This window comes from Pteronotus mesoamericanus, unplaced genomic scaffold (genome assembly GCF_021234165.1).
Source record: "Pteronotus mesoamericanus isolate MK-2021 breed Mesoamerican mustached bat unplaced genomic scaffold, CSHL_Meso_final contig_263, whole genome shotgun sequence".
Lineage (NCBI taxonomy): Eukaryota > Metazoa > Chordata > Mammalia > Chiroptera > Mormoopidae > Pteronotus > Pteronotus mesoamericanus.
Genome location: NW_026555112.1, coordinates 12,162,178 through 12,181,974, shown reverse-complemented (window position 1 = coordinate 12,181,974; position 19,797 = coordinate 12,162,178). Strand labels below are relative to the sequence as shown.

Below are 19,797 nucleotides of genomic sequence, written 5' to 3'. Positions count from 1 at the left end.
ATAAAGAGAGTGGGAAGAGAACACTTCTGAGAAGGAGAGCATTGTCTGAGTGAAGAGGCAGTTACTGTAAAAACTTCCCAGAACAGAAATATAAGATGGGACCATCATGACCAGCAAATGTGAGAAATAGAAGGCAAGGGCTGGTCTCTGGAGCAGGCGGAATGGATTAGGACTGATCTCCAGGGCACGAGGGGTCTCTATTTCCCACATCTGGCTGTCGTAACCTCTAAAATCCCAGTGTCCTTGCTGGTCCCGGCATGGGTTTTCATGGTCAGCAGCCTTGAGCTGGCCATCGGGTCACTGGGATTTTAGAGGGTACGACAGCCAGATGTGGGAAATAGAGACCCCTTGTGCCCAGTGTTCCACTCACTCCTCTGGGATGAGCGACTCGTTGCTTTCTGAGCGTCCTCCAGTTAGATGGCCAGTCTGGGAGCGCTGAATCTTAAGCTGTTAGAGGTGAATACTTCTCACTTTTCCTTTCCATTTGTTTTTTCTTTTGTCAGACATCAGCACTCTGCTCGCTCCATATTTCATACACATTGATCCAATTGAACCCCACTCAGCACAGTGAAAGACACAGGGGAACTGGGCAGGGCAGCCATCTGTGGTGTGCGAGTAAGTGTTTAACGACCAGCTCTCTGGAAGAAAATTCTCCCTGATTTGTAGTTGACTGATTTCTGTGAGGTGAATGTTCTTACCCCAGAGTCTCAGAACCAGCTCTCAGGCGACGACTTTGCAGGTCTGCAGAAGTTTCTGAAAAGCCCTCTCCTCTTCAGCGCTCTGCTCTAGGAGCTCCAGCCACTGTGCCCTCTCTGCACCTGCTCTCTCTTTTCAATTCACGGGGGCTGCTGGGCCCCCCTGGGCTCCCGCTTCCTCAGCTGCATCCGGGAAACTCTCCCCCGGTGGGACGCAGAGGCCATCGTGGGGCTCATCCCCCTGTGTTTCCTCTCCGAGGAGTTACTTTGCATCACTCCTCGTGCCCAGCGTCTGAAAACTGTTGCTTCATGTTTTTCAGATTTTTCAGGTAGGAAGGTGTCTGGTTCTTGTTACCCCAAAGTTACTAGAAGCAGAAGTCTTCCCTTGTGACCCCACTTTGATCACTTACTAAATTCTTAAATATAATAGGATCTATTTCCAGTTCAATGAGTCGACTTCCGAACACCATTACCATACTGTTTCAATTCCTGAGACTCTGTGATAGTATGTTCTCTATCTTAAAGGATTGTAACAAGGAATGAATGCACTATACTATATAAATCTACCCATACGGATCTTAGTCAACGTTAAACTCAGCTTGTTACTCTAACATGATTTTTCTCTCAAAACTAGAGCTTGCATATTAAAAGTTTTTAGTGTACTTCATTAGTGAACTTTTTAGTGTTCAGCAGTTTCAGTTCCTGTGAGAACCCAAGGAGCGGTCTCACCTCGAGGCCCCGGCTAACACCAACGGCTCGGACACAGGAAGGCAGCTGGGGAAAACCCGATGGCCAGCTCAAGGCTGCTGACCATGAAAACCCATGCCGGGGCCAGCAAGGACACTGCCCGCAGGTCCACAGCCCCCAGTCCGGGGATCTCTTTGTTCTGCTTTCTCTCTCCCTCCTTATAAACACTTCTGCCTGCCCTGAGGTGTTAAGATCAGCTTTGGGATGAGAGTTCCCCATCTTCTGAGGTGGCTGGCATTTGAATAAACCACTTTCCTTTTCACCAGCGCCTCTTGAGTTTGGCTTCGGTTGCAGCAGGCGGCCAAACCTGGGTTTGGTTGCAGGGTTAGCAACAGTAGCCCGTCATTACCTCCTTCCTTCAAAAGTATTTCTTTCTCTAGATGAACCTCAGAATCATCGTGTGAAGTTTGCCCCACACCAACGCCTAAATCCCTGACACATTTTTGGTCACATTTTTATTATAATTCCATAAAACTTATACATTAATTTCAGAATAATTGGCAGCTTTACAATGTCACCTTTTCTTCTCTCTTTTTTTTTTTTTTTTGACAGGGACTGGTTTTTTATTCACCAGGTGGGTACACCGGTTGGTTTATCAGAACACAAAGCGTTCTCACCAGTTTTCTGGGGCCCTATCACCAAGAACTTCAGTAAGCGATCACAGGTTTTCTCCTTCGACCAAATGTCTCTGTGGCGCTTGTCATCACGGGGATTATGCCAGAGAGGGTCTTTTTGATCCAGAAAGAGTTCAAAATATTTGTGAGCCAGCTGCGCTGGGGGCAGAGTCTGCAGGCGCAGGTTGGTCCAGCTCTGTACGAAGTTGGCCAGGTGCACGAATGTGTAAGACCCCAGGCGGTCGTTCCCGTAGTTGGACAGATGGGTCATGAAAATGCTGATTCTGGTCTCCGGCAAAGGCAGGGGCAGAGTGGGCTAGAGACGCCAGAGAGACTGGGAAGGAGGCCCTGGTGAGAGAACTGAGAGAGCAGCCGGCGGGATCCTGGTGCTGACCCATCCCCATGCGGCAACAGCCATCTTGCTCAGGCAGAGACCACCACACTGTCACCTTTTCTATCTAAAAACATGACGCTTTTCTCTATTTGTCAAATCTCCAGGTCACACAATTAAGGTTATTGTTGCTTACTTGGGTTTAATTTCCTTGAATGTTTTTTAACTAATAAAGTTAGCTTATTTAGGTTAATATGTTAAGCTAATAAATATAATTCACTTTGTAGTCATTTACTCAAATCATTTTTCAGGTCTTTATGGGTGGGTGGTTCTAGGTATGCTATCATATCATCTGTAAATAATATATTTTCTATGCTCCCATGTATATATTTTTATTGCTTTATAACTGAAATTAACCTGAGTTTCCAAATTAATAATATATAATATCAGAGACAGTGAGAACCCTTGTTCAGGTTTTGCTTGAAATATTAACTACTTAATATATAACAAACATTGAAGTCAAACAGTTTAGAACTAGGGATATTTACTTAATTGAAATTAAGAATGTGTGACTCACTTGTTAATATTTTTGGAAGAGTGCCATCCATATTTTCTTTACTCTTTGACACCTGCACCCTTTTCAGTGCTTGCTGGACTTGCCAATGTTTTGGAGACAATTTCAGCAGAAAAAGTCCATATTTCCTGTACTCTCTAAGGAGGAATTCTGTTTTTGATATTTCACTACTCAAAGGAAATGAAGATATGATTAGATATATCCGTGTGAAAGCATATTCATTGTTTTCAAAAAAGTTTTCCAAAATTCATTCTTTTGATTATGTATTTATTTAACAAAAATTCTAAGTGTGGCCATAAAAATATGGGCATCAATAAGGTATGAGATGAAAAGAAATAACCTCTAGGAAATCTGTTGGAATAAACATGCCCCAGATATGCACAATTAAGATAGACTGATGACAGTTGACTCTACTTATTTATTTCTGAGGAAAATATTGTATTAAGTGTGAGACACAGGGAGAAGTTAGAAGGTAGCAAAAGATGGTACTTGTTTGAGAAGAAAGGAAACTAACATTCAATAGCACCTACTATATACTGGGAAATATGCAGGACATGCTACAGATATAATTTCATCTTCAGCACACCACATTAAAGTAAGTATTATCATTCTGGCTGGCGTGGCTTAGTGGATTGAGTGCTGGCCTGCAAACTAAAAGGTTGCTGGTTCAATTCCCAGTCAGGGCACAGTCCTGGGTTGCCGGCCAGGTCCCTGGTTGGGGGCATGTGAGAGGCAATGCATCTATGTTTCTCTCCCTCTCTTTTTCCCTCCCTTCCTCTCTCTCTAAAAATAAATAAATAAAATCCTTTAAAGATATATTAAATTTTAAAAAAATCAAAATAAAATAGGCATTATTATTCCTATCTTTTGGAAGAAGAATGACTTGCAAAGCCATCTGTCTGACAAATGGCAGAGCCCCACTCAAACCTGGACTGAAAGCGCCTCCCCCTGCCTCACTTGGATTTCCCATAATCATATTTCAAAGCAGACCCAAAAGGATTGTTGAAAATAACAACGAAGGCCCTCACGAAAGCAAACTTCACCCTTATCCTTCAAAGTCTTCCTTAAACACACCTTCTTCGATAGCCTTATCAACATTCCTCCTGTATCAATATCTTCAGCTTCAGTACTGCTTCCAGCCAGAGCCTTCCTGAAGCCCCCGTGTGTGAGCGATATTGAAGAGTCAAACGACATGTTTTCTTCCACGGTCCAGTGTACCTCACCTGATCTAACTTTAAATATCTAAAGGAGCTCACAGATCACCAGTTGCGAGATGTTGGGAGCCCCTCATTGAACCATCACTTACTTTTTTAGATGGAAAGCTTCCCAGGTGTGCTACTGAGAACGGGGTTAAAATGGCTAGAATTGCGCAGCTTCCAAGCAAAAGCGTCAGAACCCGCCCCCTTTCCCTCGTACACAGGTTTCCAGCCCTCCCTGCAGCGGAGGACCAGGGAGGCCGTAAAGAGGAAGGAAGGCAATGGAGACGGGCGCCTGCATCCCTTGCTCTGTTTCCAGCTTGCTTTTCCATGACCTCCTGCACCTTGCTGAGAATATGAGACACAAAAACAATCTGCGAGTTCTCTTCAGGAAGGCTGTCTGGAGCGTTTAACTGGGTGGCCACTGTGCATAAATGCAACACTTTATTCAAACACAGAGGCTGCTGCCCTAGTTCCATAAGGAGACAGAAACTTCTCGTTACATTGTGGAGTGAAGGAGGGAAGGGAATGCTCCACCGTGGAGCGCCTTCGACATGGCTCCTAACATAGGAGAGCCTGCCATAGCCAGAACGGCCTTGAAACACACATTTTGTTTGTAACAACTGGTTTCAGAGAAACCGCCCTCCAGTTCATTTGTTGCATTGTAGACAAGCCCTTGTCCTCTTCCCCCAAAAGTCAAGGGGGTAAGTCTAAGTCTAGGACTTGGTTTTAGAGCAACACTAAACATTGAGTCCTCAAAAAGAAAGAATAAGTTTTAGCATGCTTTGATACCAAAACCAGAGTCTCCTGGATCATAAAATCGCTGTCCAAGGACGAGGACAGCAGTTTTAGATATTTAAGTTTTAGATATTTAAAATGAGATCAAGTGAGATACATTTGACCGTAGAAGAAAATGTCCAGGTTTGGGGAGGAAAAAAAAGTGGCAAGTGGTACAAAAATTTTATCTCAACGCCTGTTTCTTTATTTTTGTCATTATAGATCCATTTTTAATATTAATGCTAGGCTCATCTAAATGTAAGGATAAATATAAAAAATACTGCCAATTATAATTGCAAGATAATTGTAAAAGGAATCCCTACTGCAGAGATGTTAAAATGTGGGAAGAAGTGTGCCTTAGAGTGAAAGAAAAAGGACACTGAGAAAACAATGTGTTTACTCCTAATATTGGTTCTCTTCTTTTCAACTAAATTTCTTGGTTTCTATAGTGACAAGTTAGAGAAACGTTTCAGCCCAGAGATCACTGTACTGCCCTGATGCCCAGTCAGAGACGACACTTGAGCAACAGGTTACTCATTTTAAAAATGTGGTCATACTTATGAAATCGTCCCCTGATGCGGATTTTTCCCACTTAGGTCTTGCTAAGCACAAACAGGACTTAATGGGGCGTGGGCACTTGATGAGACAAGGACAGCGGCCCAGACTCACCTTTTCACTGCCTGCACCTCCATACTCGCTTTCTTCAGCTCAGCCGTCATTTGGAGCTTGTTTATAGTCTCTTGTGCTGCACTGAAAAGTAACAGAGATTTGTTTGTTTTGTGTTGTGTTGTGTTGTGTTCCGAGAAAATAAAAAGAAGGAAGACGGAGGTAAAAAGCGATTTGGCTACAGAGGAAAAAAACGAACATTTTAAGGGCATCTACAGATCGCTGGTCATTTTCTCGCAGGAACTCTTCGAAGGCCACCGCATCTTCCTGGAGCTTTGTTTCTGCTTTTAGGACCTGCTGTTCCTCTGTCTCCATGTGTTTATCAAACTTTGTGATTGTATTCCTTTTGGTTGACAGAGCATACTAGGAACATTGAAAACAGAAGTAGCTCAAGAACATTATTCCACATGTCTAGCACATTTCAACAGTTGCATAATAAAGGGGAAAATAACTTGCGTTGTAAGTGGTCATTTACACTTACACTCTATGTATCAGAAAGAATGGTATGCCCAAATCTGGGGGCTATGGCCGTTATTTCCTGAAGGATTTTTATTTGGGAGACAATTAGAAGGGAGATCAATTCCTCTCTTTCACTTTTATGAAGAGGCTCAATAGCCTTCCAAAATGGCTGGGCCCACAAATGAAAAATAGCCGCATGTTGCTCCGAAGAGCAGGCCCACCTGCGGCCGCCCTCGGCGTCCCTCCCGTGCTTTCTGAGCGCTGGGAAACGCGGCTGCCTGCAGCCTCGGAGGCCCTGCCGCAGGAAGCACAGAGGGAGAGGCTGGCTGCAGGCAGCCCGGCGGCGGCACGTGGCCTCGGAGAGCCCCAAATCCAACCTGGACGTCAGCTTCTATTTTTTTAGTACAGAAGACGAGAAGCCACATGGGGTTTTAATGCCATGCATGGAAAATAAGCTATAAATAAAGCCACATACATTAAAATACACATTAAGTAAAACTACGTCAATGAGATAACTTTAAAGAAACACAGCCAATAATTAGATACTCTAAGTTTATAACAAAAACCGTATTTCGTCGATCACCTTACTCACCAAGAATTTATCCAGTGACTATTGAGTGCCAGAACTGTTTTAAGTGGTGTTAGTAAAGCGAAGGAAATAAGCAAAATCGTTTTTATGAGGTATACATTCTGGTAGAGGGAGGGGTCTTATAAAGGGGGCTGAGTCCAGTGGGTAAGGACAAGGGTTGCCATTACATACAGCCAAGGAAAGCCTCCCTGCTGTGGTGCAGATGAAACAGAGACTGGTTGGAGGAAGTAGGGGGCAAATCTGAGGAAGGAATATTCCTCCCAGAAGGGAGAGCCTCTGTGCACAGTCTCCGAGGCAACGGCACAGTGGACAGTCCCAGGAACGGCAGGGTGGCCAGTGTGTCTGGAGCAGATGGAGCAAAGGGAAGAGTGGTAGGAACGTGAGAGAGAGCGAGCGGGCACCAGGTAAGTCACCGATGGTCTTCAGCAGAGGGGGGCACGGGTGGGAATAGACTCCCAATGCTGTGTGGAGAACAGATGGAGCTGTCGGTGACATGGACTTTGAGTGGCAGCAGTGGCAGTCATGAAAAGTAGTGTGATTATGGATATATTTGGAAAAAATATGTGAAAGTATATTTGGATATTGGTTGTAAGGAGGCGGAGTGGAGGATAACCCCAATATTGTTGGCCTAAACAACTGGAAAAACGGAATTGCGGTTAACTGAGATAGGGAGCACTCCATGACATGCAGATTCTCAGGGGTCGGGGAGAGTGTAACAGGGGCCAAGTTTTAGAAATGTGACGCCCAAGATGCCTGTTGAGCCTCTAAGGGGAGATATTAAGAACTACAGTTGCATGTGTGAGTCTGGAGTTCAGGGAAGAAGGTCAGGCTAGAGAAGTAAATTGGGAAATTGTTAATATGGAAGTAGAATAAATCCATGGGCCTGGAGGGGCACAGATGGAGGGTGGGAGAGGAGTGAGCCCTGGGGCATTCCAGCATTTGGAGATCAAGGAGGAGAGGAACAAGAAGAGAAAAGTGTAAGGGAGTGAGCAGCCAGTGATGTGGAAGAACTAGGAGAGAGTGGGTCCCGGAAACCAGCTGAACAAAGCATTTCCAGAAAGAGGAAGTGAGCCAACAGACCAGCTGCTGCTGGAAGATGAGTAAAAGGAAGCCTGTGAAGTGACCATCCTAATTCAGCAAAAGTAGTTCTGGTGGAATGATGAGGACCAAAGCCTGGTTGAAGTGGATTTAGAAGAGAATAGGGAAGATGATAGATTTGGGCACATAATGGAAAAATAAAATGTCAAGGTGAAAATTTGGCAATGCTATGCTAGAAGTCTTATATTTGACTAATGGGAGAAAAATGATTTTTACTACCTCGAGCCGGAACCTGTCTCTCTGGTCACTAATAAATTCATGGACAGTTCTTTTTGCATCTGCACCTTCAAGGAAAATTGACATTGACTTTGGTTTAGTTCATTATCCCTCAAAGATGTATAAAATAAAAACTATGTAATTAAAGTATTGCATTCAGTATGTGTCTGGACTTAAAAACTAATTTAATTAGAGTAACTACCATTTATTTTGTGTCCATAATATTCCAGGAATTTTATTAGACACTTGAAAACATTGTTTTATTTAAGCCTAACCAGTAACCCCAGTGGGGTACTTATTACTATCCCCCTCCTGTGTGTGAAGGTCTGAAGCTCAGAGATGTCAAGATGCTCCTCCAAGGTTGCACAGCTGACCCGTGGAAGGAGGAGGCATGGGACCCCCAAGCGTGTGCTAAATACTACTCAGCTGTTTTAAGTCTTAACCTTTTGGCCATTCCAGACATAAAACTGAAGTCTTTAGGTAAAATATGTTTAGGGATTACAAACCAAGTTTATGGCAGGAAAGGGAAAGATGATAACCAGATTATCATTTAGCAACAGAAAATACCAAAGTTACCTTTCAAGCTTTCTTTGTTCTTGAAAAATTATACAATGTGTAGGCTATATTTCAATAATGTTTGCCTCATGAAAAACCAGCAGAATGTGATATCAAATAAAATCTTTTAATAAAAATGTTGAGCCCTGGCTGGTGTAGCTCCATGGACTGAGTGCAGGCCTGTGAACCAAAGGGCTGTGGGTTCAATTCCCAGTCAGGACACATGCCTGGGTTCCAGGCCAGGTCCCTGGTGGGGAGTGCACAAGAGGCAACCACACATTGATGTTTTTCTCCCTCTCTTTCTCCCTCCCTCCCCTGTCTCTAAAAATAAGTAAATAAATTAAATCTTTTATAAAAATGTAAATAGAAGTAGAGCGAAGATAGCATTTCCCAGATAACCAGTGAGCCTGGCTGCAGGAGGAAGTCCACAGTCTCCCTGGGCGTGTGCTCTGCCTCCACGTCGCACTCGCTGTGGGATCGTGAGTTAATGACTTCCCCCCCTTCAAGCCTCAGTAAAATAGGATGCTAATTGTGATAGGTTATATTATGGTTCAAAAATATTCGCTGCCTCTCTCTTTGAGATCACCTCCTTCCCCCCACCCCTGCCCCCACTCCATCGGTGCCAGGCTTGCCCACTAACTTGGTGTAGCCCATGGGATGGGAGTAGACTTGACCTATGTTTCTCCCAAGCGGAAGCGTCTCCCTCTTGCCCTGACTCAAGCAACGTCCAGACAGCAGCTGCTCCTTCAGTACAGGACTCAGTGAAAAGCACCAAAGTTAAAAAGTGAGTGAGGAATAAAGCTCTGTTGTAAGCCACTGAAATTTAGGGCTGGTTTATTACCACACCATAATGTACTCTAAGTGGATATATTACCATTACTCTCTGCCTTACAGTGGCCTGGCAAAAGGAAGCCAGGGAACATATTATAGAACACAGAGTCATTTCTTAATGATTGTTAGCTATCATTATTTCAAAAATACAATTGGAATGAATAATCACTTATTTTTCAATAATAATGATAATAATGATTATCATCATCATTAATAAATAGTTCTGTGAGGATGGGGAACAAACAAGCAGCTTTGCAATCACACAGGCATTGGTTTAAATTCTGTATGCACTTCTGGCTTTGAATAAGAAACTCAGTGTGACTAAGCCATTTTCCTCAGATAAAGAGGAGACAAAAACACCTAACAGCATTTTGTTGAGGATTAAAGAAAATAACGTACGTGAAGGTAACAAAGAGCTAGTTAGCACAGTTTCTTTTCAAATATCTTAAAAAGACTTTTTGCTATAGAAATCATCAACAGTCATAAAAGCAGAGTCATCTAATGAACCACCATGTGTTTATCACCAACGTCAAAGCTATCAACATTTTACCAGTCTTGTTTCATTGGTTGCCACCCCAATTTTTTTCTCCTCACTGTAATTTTTTAAAGCAAATCCAAGACATTATTTCATTCATAAATGATTCAGTATGTAACTCTAATATATAAAAATTTTTCAAACATAACCATACTACTAGCATCCCAAACAAAATTAACAATTTCTTAGTATCATATTCCAAGTCTGGGTTCAAATTTTTCCAGCTGTCTCAAAAAAAAAACCCCAAACCTATTTAGAATTAAAAAAAACAATAAAATTTAAACAAAGATCAATTTGGTTGGTATGACTCCTGAAATCTGTTTTTTAAATCTCTAACAGCCACCCCCCTCTCTCCACACACCACTCTTTCTTCCATGCCTTTTGCTTGTTTAAGAAACCAGGTCAATGTTCCTGTAGAATTTCACGCATAATAGATCTGGCAGATTGCATTCTCATGGCATTGTTTTCTTAAATTTTTAATTGATTTTAGAGAGAGGGGAAGGGAGGGAGAGGGAGAAAAACAACAATTGGAACCCAAAACCTGTGCATGTGCCATGACCAGGAATTGAACCCACAACCTTTTGGTTTATGGGACAACACTCCAACCAACTGAGCCATACCAGCCCAGGATGATGGTGTTTAACATGGTTCTCAAATTCCCATATTTACTTGATTAGATTCAGGTTTAATTTATTTAAAGATTTTTAACAGAAAAAAAAAGAATGAAAGGTCTTGCCATGGCTTTCATTTGGTTAGTTATAGTGGGTCAGATGAATTGAAGATAAATTTCAATATCCAAAAGTAATCCTATACTGTCTGTCAATTTTTTAAATATAGCTATGCTCACAATTCCAGGCCACTTTAACATGGTACTGTCTGGCTGAGTGGATGTGATTTTTCTCAGCTCTAAATAGACTGGCCGTAGTGTGTTCCTAGCTATCAAGCAGACCTGGCAGCTCTTTCGACCCAGAGATCATGTGTGATAGAGCCCCCCACAAAACTCTAGAGTGCCTCGGCACCAGAGACCCCCGCCACTCCCAGAGATGTGATCCAGAGGCACTGCCCTTTAAGTCAAGCTGCTGGGTGCAGGGAGGTGGAAGTGGGACTTCTGTCACGTCCCTAACAGATTGGTCTACGGCTGTTGCCCGTCTAGTTTCTTTGATGGTGATGCAGTAGTTTGCCGCTGCTGCCTACACAAAAATAAAATAACCTAGGATCCCAAAGTAGGGGTCACTTGCTCCTTGGACTATCATGTAGGTGTGTCTTTCATCTGAATACAAGCAGGAAGTGCAAGGCTTGGGAATGAAGGTTTCGCCCAAATCAATTCTTGGTTGGAAAGAGTCTGAGGGGAACTTTATTATTTTAAATGAAAATGTCCAAATATCTGTGTAATCAGCGGAAACTGACAACCTGACTCCCATTGCAGACACAGTCCAGGTTGCCTTGGATAATACCAGACAATTTTACTGTTTCCTTTTTAAAAGTCTGCTGGACATCATTTACCCCTAAGTGACCGGTAACCTCTCTGTTAACCACCGATGATGTCGAACTGGGTCATCTGCAATGCCATACCTCCTAGCTATCTCAGAACTGTTGGAGTGGCAAGGATTTTAGTTAGAAGTTAGCCACTTTGTGCAGAACTCTTTCTAAAACATATCGTGTGTAACGTAAAATGCACTTGATGACATAGGGTTCACCATGTGACAGAGGTGAATGGTAGACATGAGACACAAGACTAAACATAGACCCGCCCTCTCAGCGGGCCAGTCGCTGCCATCAATGTGCCATCTATCATGTGCCGCTTTTTCATACCAGAGGCAGAATATGCACTGTCAAGATCTTCTAAATAAGTTGACAAGACTTCCCTTTTCTACAATAATTATTGAATCCAAAGTTCCTTCCTAAGTGGTTTTTTTGTTCTGTAAAAATATTTTTTCCATATTTGGGAAAGTGCCTGGACTTCGGGAGCCAGAGAAATGTTTTTAAGTTACCATAGCAAATCCTGGACACATGGTCTTCCTTCCTTCCTCCCTCCCTTCCTTCCATCTTTCTATTTTAATTTTTAATTTAAAATTTTGAATAAGACTCATTTTGGAGAAAGATTTAATCAGTCCATCATCCTGGTATTAATCACTTGAACCTCGCTAGCTTCAAACTGCTTTCTATCTCATGTGAAGGCCCTTCTTGATCTGATAAGTAGGAAATGGCCATCATGTTCTAACCCAGGCTGCCCTCTTTCACAGAGTGGTATTTAATTGCTTGCAGTATTTTAGCATGTTGCCTCCATAGGTCATTAAAATAGGTTGTGTTCTTGCAACCACAGGCAAACAATTTAATTCTATTAGCTTCCTGATTCTGGGTATAGGAGTTGTATGGCTTGGACGATCAAGACTTCTCTTTAGAAAGGCTTCTTTTAAATTCAGCTAGATATAGAACTGAATTCAGTTTCTAGATATAGAACTGAATCTAGATATAGAACTATACCTAGAACTGAATTTAAAAGGCCAGAGCCATTACCTTTAATACTGTGGCATTTTGGCAGTGACTTCCTTCCCTAGAGCCACGAAAATGAGTAACAGTCTATTTCTTGGTAAATAGAAATCTATCTGAAATAGAATCTACCTGAAATAGATTTTTCTCCCGACTCTCAACCCCCACTTACAAAGACCACCCCAACCATACTATGAGATAGCATACTTTGTGTTCCTCACCTCCAGAAAAACCACCAGTATTAACAGTAAATATTCAAACAATGTTTTTAAACAAATGGTCATTTAGACTTACCTTCTGTTAATCTGAGAATGAGAGCAGGATCTAGCATAAACTTTTCAAATGAGTTAAGAGCCGTGTCAGTATGGAATACTATCTGGCTCAGGTGTGAACGACTCTTCATCCGCGATGAAAAAGTAGACTTTTGGTGGACTTTCATGCTGCGCTTCAAGAATTTTTCCTGCCCAAGTGGGAAAGTTTAAAAGAATTTCCAATATACCAAAAATAATATTATCTTAAAATAAGATGCCACTTAGTGTAAGATGCACTAATATTTTATGCACTGCCAATAGTGTATTCCATCCCATCTATATAAGCTGGATCTGAATTTTTTAGGAATGAGAAAATGTGAAAGAATGTGGCCATTAAAATCAATGAAGTAAGGGTATACCTGTACTTGTCGTAGTGGACTATAGTGTGTGTCTGTCTTCCTCCGGTAGGTGGGGATCATTGGGTCCCTACCACGCGCTAGATGCTGTTTTGGGGTGTGTGTGTGTGTGTGTGTGTGTGTGTGTGTGTGTGTACATGCCATCATCCAGCACGGTGTGCAGCACTTGCATTGACAACTGACTGCATGTCTTACCCCAGAAAAGTTCATAAAAGTAACTGATAAAAGGACATGTTTCTAACATTAATTAGGATTGGGATTTTAATAAAACCATACCTTTTTCCTTTCTGCCATTTCACTTTCTTTGAAAAGAAAGAGATCTTTGAAAAAGATCTTATATGGCCCCTCCTTTTTGATTGACTCATCCTTTATTTTATCTGTTAAGAAAAAGAAAAGGAAGAACTGTCATCTCTCCTCTGTTGACCAGGATGTGAGGCTCCCACCAGCCAGGGGAGAGGTGAGGGGCATCTGTGGGTCTCTGACGAGGAGGATGCAGTCAGCCCCGCCTCCCCAGCGGGATGTGGGGCCTGGACCCAGGGGGCAGGGGCCACAGCTCACCTCTCTGTTTCCCACGGCACTGAGCACAGTGCTTAGTGATGCCCAGGGAATGAGTCTATATTTGTTGTGTAAGTATTTAGATAAGGGGCCTATTACAGGAAAGCAGGATCAGATTTTGAGATAACAACATGTGGATTTTTCCCACCCCTACAAATATATCCACAATTACCATTACACCACCATTTCCGCCACCACAGACACATACAATACCCTCACAGAGATCCTCAGTCTAAACTGGAGAGTCTTAAAAGTCAAAGATAATAACAACTGTGGGCAAGGATGTGGAGGAATTGGACCCTCATACGCTGCTGGTGGGAATGTAAAATCATGCGGTCACTTTGGAAAACAGTCTGGCAGTTCCTCAACAAGTTGAACACAGAGCTTCCATATGACCTAATCATTCCATGCTTGGATACATACCCAAGAGAAATGAAAACATTTGTCCGCACAAAAACTTATACACGAATGTTTACAACACTAACTAAGCATAGATCCCCCACAGTTCTTGACAAAGAAATATAAATCCTTTAATAAAATCAAAATTGTTCAATACATACTATTTTACTGTTCTGAATCTTGCTTTTGCTTAGTTAGTAATATATTTGGGAGTTCTTTTTACCTCAGCATAAGTGTATATATATACACACTTATTTCATCAAAAAAGAATAGCTACCTAGTGTCCTATTCCTTGGATGCATCATCCTTTATATAACCGACCCCATACCAATGGACATTGTGGCTGAGCCCAGTCTTCTGCTCTTATAAACAATGCTGCGTTGACTATTCTCACACACATCTTTAATCACTGGTGCAAACATATCTGCAGAAGAAATTGCTACCATGGCTTTATATTAGGCAAAATGGTTTCTGGTGCTTGCCATGACCAAGACCATCTTAAGAAGCAAGTTGCTCTCAGAGACCAATAGTTCGCCCTGGGAGGAGTTTGCCCACACACTTGAAGGGAATATTCTTATAAAGGTAAGTAGGCCCATTAAATTGTTTAATGCTTTAGAATGTACAGCTCTTAACAAGCACGTCATTTAGCCACAAACCACCTGTGTTCCTGGAGACTACACATATCAAGCCCTCATCTCCTTTTGTGTGCAATTCCAGAGTTTAATTCCAGAGTTAATTTCTGTTTAATTCCAGAGTTGTCAGCATCTTTTTTTTTTTTTTTTTTTTAATCTCTTGGCCTATCCTCCTTGGGGGATCAATTCCAATATGCTTTGGGAAATTTTCTCAACACCCAATTTAAATGTTCTTCAAATAATTTGGTGGTCCCTCAGTACCCATTCTCCCTTCTTCTATAGCAACAATTTTCAACCGGCGTGCCATAAGAATTTTTAAAGCATAGATACCTGACTAATCAGGGGCACTGACCTCTTTTCCTGTAGATTGTCAAATAAAAAATTGACAACAGCCAATACAACAATAGCTGGTCTGTGTGAATGAATCAAAATTATACTTTTTTCTTGTCAGATCGGCAAAAAAATATATTTTTTAATGAGCCACAGAATTTTGGAAATTAGTTTATGCATGCTATGATATAAAATATTGACCAACTATTCTATAAGAATAGAGCCCTTAATTCTAGCTTGGCACATACCCAAAGTAGACACTATATTTTTCGACCTCCCTTGGAGCCGAATATAGCCATATGACTAAGTTCTGAGCAAAGGGGAAGTCAGGAGAGGTGGTGAGTACAACTTCTAGGAAGTGTCCTAAAAAGAAGGGGCATGTTCCTCTCTACCCCTTTTCTCCTTCTTGCTGGCAGGAGTATGGATGGATGTGGTCACTGTACAGAGGCAGACCCTGGGATCAAGAATATAGGCCAGCGACAGCTAGAAGCAGCCAAGGCCCCTGATGTGAGCCTCTCAATGGTTGGACCCCAGAATGCTCATGTGCAGACTTTGTTACCTAAGAGAGAAATAAACTTCTATCATGTTTAAGCCCCCATTGTGTTTATATGATCTGTCAGTTGCAGCCAAATCTTTTAATTCTAAATACAGAGAGGGTCAGATTTCTTTCAAAGAGAATTCCTATAGTGTGCCTGTTACCCATAAAAAGTTCTTGGTATTCTCTAATTTTTAAATATTTATCAAACTTATACATGGGAAAAAAGTTATACTGATAAATACCAATTATTTAATTGTAAAAAAAAGTGGAAGGATAAAAAGAGGAAGAAAGGGTGGTAATGGAAAGAAGAGGACAGATTTTCATAAAATGTAGTTATTCGTGTCATTTATTATGACAAATAATTGAGTTAATCCTTTTGTCATGAAAGACTGGTAATCTTGCTAAATACAACAGAATTTAAAGATTTTTCTTTTGAGAATTAAAAAGAAAAGAACTGTCTCAGCAAGTAGTTTATAAGTTCTCCACGTGGCGAGACCATGCCTGATGCTCATTGTGTAGCATTCTCCCATTCTTACTCACCCAACCCGTATAGACACTAACAGTACTAGGCACAAAGCAAGAACTCAGGGATTGGTTTCTTCCTTACCTCTAGAAGTCAGTGTTTTGGGCAAAAAATGTGATGACATTTTGTCTCCTGGCCCTGTCCAAAGAAAATAAAACACATTAAAAAAATTCTATAAACCTTGCATAAAGTCACTAAGTTCAACTGCCAGTAACTCCCAAATAGGCTTTGTTGCTTTTAAAGTAGTGTAGGGACGTCTGGTCAAGATGGCGGCATAGGTAACATGGCTTGCTTTCTTGTACAACCACATCAAAATTACAACTAAACTATAGAACAACCATCATTCAGAACTGTCAGAAATGGAGCTGAATGGAAGTCCTACTGACAGAATTAAAGAGGAAACCACATCAGGACTGGTAGGAAGGGCTATGGTATATACTTAAAATGGATTGTCATGTGGCCCCTTAAAACTATGCTGTAGTTACTATTCAATTTACTCTATTATTAAAAAATATATATTTTGCAAAAGGACAGGAATATTATGGATAAAAAACACATGCCAAATCAAGGAGGTGTTTGAAATGTTCACCAAACATTAATAATGGTCATCTCTGAATTGGAACAATCTCTCCTTTTGTTTTTATCAGGTTTGGGATTAGGGTCAGTTGAGTGAGGCACATGCCTTTAGCTGCAAAATTTAAGGAAATGCCCCCAAAAACTCAGTTATTGACATAAATAACATGTTAATGCAATTCTTAAAAAATTGAAAATTAATGCAGTAAATAATTAAAGATAAACAAAATATCAAACATTTAAGTGTAGATAGGATCTGACTGCATTTACATGGCCCTGGGAGTGAGTGTCTCAATGGCCACGCCCTGTCCCAGCCCACAGATCTCGTCCTTACTTCACACTTTGAGAGTTTGTTCATTATGGACTGCTGCATCAAATTTTATTTTTTTAATAGTGAATTAAAATGTTTGATTACAGAGTTTTTGCCTCCCCCATAAATGAGGTCAAAGGGATAACAAAGGCCTTGAGGATTATTTACTCAGTGAAATGAGAATCATGAAATGAATCACTTTGGCAGCTGAGCTGAGAAGAAACTGTAGAAGGAAGTGAAGGTCCCACAGGGAGGCCTGTTGGAAGACAAGAGACAACAGGCTCCCTGGGCAATGGTGGAAATGGTGAGAGGTGGTCAGATTCTAGATAAACTTGGAAAACCGGCCTACAGAATTGGCTGAGGGTTTGGATGTGGGGTATGAGGTAGAGAACCCAGGAAAAAAAGGGTGCAGTTGCGTTGGTGGCTAGAGACAGAGAAGGCTGTCGGGGAGGGGGCAGTGGGGAAGATCAAAGCTTCAGTTTGGAACACACTAAATTTGACATATTTATTAGATACCTAGGGGATGTGGATATAAAATATGCTGTTTTTCCAAGAGAGCACTATGCTAGTTGATTTATTTAAATTTTGTCTTCCTCTAACATTTTGCCATTATATGTAGTCACTGAGTCAGCTTCTTTGACACGTATCATAACATGGGCAACATGAAGGCGCTGCAGAAAGACCCTGGCCTTTGCGGAAAAGCAGGTTTAAATCCCGCTTCTGATTCTCATCAGTTCTTTTTTTTTAAGGCGTGTCCAGTTGAATTCAGTGTGCCTTAAGCTCCTCTGTCAAGTGTGGATACTGCCACCTTTTGGACTGGCTTGTTGCAATTTTCAAACACAGATAATGTACACGAAGTGCTTATGCACAGGAGGCTGATAGGGAAATGATTGCTCACACTGTCTTCGGAGTAGATACCCAGATGTATCCTTTCTCTAGTTCTCTGTCTTGTGAATAACTACCAGCATTTGAAAAGAATAGGAGGGATAACTGACAACTAGCTTTCACGAGAAACACTGAATTAAAGTTCTTGAAATCAGGTCATTTGAGAGGAACCTGCCAGCAATGTCAATGCAAATTTGGGGACTCTGACCCCCCTTAGTGCAGATTCTTATCACTCCCAGCTTCGTGGAAGTGGAGATAGAGGAATGGGGTTTTATAGCATCCAAACTTAAGTCCTGGACCAACTTGGAATGAAATTAACCATAACAGTATCTACCAGATATTATTCAAAGAAGTTTCTGTTTAAATTTTTCAACAGCTCTACAAACTCAATGAAAATGGATATCCAGATTCTCTCAATATGACATAAAAAACTTTATCTCCCATATGCAAATGAAGATTTAGACAGATTCTCTCAGACCCAATGACTTTCCATTTTTTCCCATCTCCTTCCCACCCACTTAGACAAATACTAGAGGAAGGGTTGTGGACTGTGTCCTCTCTAGACCAGAGCTAGCAATTTTTTGTTTACCTGAGAGTCAGGAGCCTCTAGGTCCTTGGCCTGACCAAGGACTGCCTTTTTTTGATTAGGTCAGAAGCAGAGGGGAATGATCAGGAAATTACCTCTGGCTTGACCTTTAAGGCCCTGCTAGCGTCAACCTAGCTATTTTGTGTGGACTTTTCTGTTGACGTTTCTGACTGTCCTTTTTGCAAATTGAAAAAAATAACTGAAGGTCAAGTGGAAGAAAGATTTGGGAAAAGATATCCAATGTGAGTCAGATGATGTGACAATAACTCTATAACTAAGAGCCACTATTAGAGGGATGTTGGTGGCCATTAGGGAAAAGCATCATCTTTCCTCTCTGTAATTATTTAACAGTGACCAGGGAGGAGGGAAATCTACTCTCATCCTTCTTGCTTCTGCAAACCTCTCGTTTGCAGGGGCTTTTGAGGCAAAGCTGTTTATGTGGACTGTGATCAGGTATACTCATTGCACCCTCAGACATAAATCCCCGTTTTAAAAAGTACAATTTCTTTTAGATTTGCCCAGGACTTGTAAACTTTAATTACATGGTGCATTCTGTGAAGTCAAGAGGAGACCTAGGGCTGTTAAATCTAATCTTTAACTTAATTGATCAGCAAGACAAAGGACAGGATTAAAATAAACTACTATTAATAATAATTACTATGACTTATTTAGAGATAGGCAGTTGGCTAAGTGATTTACATTTCATCTTATTTACTGCTCAAACAAGTCCATAAAGTAGAAACAATTATCTTCATGACATGGATGAGAAAACTGAGGCTCCGGGAAATTAATTTCCCAAAGACAAATAGCTCATAAGTAACAGAAATGGGATTAAGACAAGTTTATGGAAACCCAAAATCTTCTATTTTCCTATAATTTCACTTCATCCTTATAATTGCATAAATCTGCAGATATACTTATAAATGCAAAATGTTACATTCAAGTCTTTAGCATAAATTTTATAATATAAAATTTTAATATTTTTCTATGAATTAGTGATTCCATGTTTCTATTTTCCACTATTTCTACTTTTCCCTATTTCTCTCTCTATATTATATCCTTCTTTTAGAATCCATGTGTAGACACACCCATCTGTTCGTGATTGTGTGTCTGTGCTGTTATAAATACTCTATGGATTTTTTCCCCTCCCTTTTGTGTCTCTTTTACTAACACTGTCTACTGAATTCTTTTCTAGTTTTTTTTCTTTGCCTTCTCCTTTCTACCTGACTGGGCTCTCTCCTCTGTGGACACAATATGAAGCCAAAGTATATTCTTATTTATTGTCACCTAAGGGAATTTTTGCTTTCTGTTCTTTGTTTTTAAATGGCTTTAAGATGACACTAAACTGACTTACTGTTATATTGTGTGGTTTTACAGGCCTCACACCTGCTTTTATGGTATATTATTGTATCCATAAGTGCCTTCC

The 19,797-nt window shown here is 41.1% G+C and overlaps 1 protein-coding gene across 1 annotated transcript in view; it reads right to left on the bottom strand.

The window, feature by feature from the left end:
* The window catches only part of CCDC38 (coiled-coil domain containing 38), a 38,011-nt gene that overhangs the window by 17,767 nt on the left and 447 nt on the right, over positions 1–19,797 (bottom strand). Inside the window, exons 2-8 of the mRNA XM_054574505.1 lie at positions 16,102–16,155; positions 13,317–13,417; positions 12,668–12,833; positions 7,966–8,030; positions 5,800–5,963; positions 5,604–5,684; positions 2,965–3,128 (exon numbers count right to left, since the gene is read on the bottom strand). Coding sequence (XP_054430480.1) covers positions 2,965–3,128; positions 5,604–5,684; positions 5,800–5,963; positions 7,966–8,030; positions 12,668–12,833; positions 13,317–13,417; positions 16,102–16,141 — 781 coding nt within the window. The 5' untranslated portion in view covers positions 16,142–16,155. The remainder of the gene's footprint in view (positions 1–2,964; positions 3,129–5,603; positions 5,685–5,799; positions 5,964–7,965; positions 8,031–12,667; positions 12,834–13,316; positions 13,418–16,101; positions 16,156–19,797) is intronic.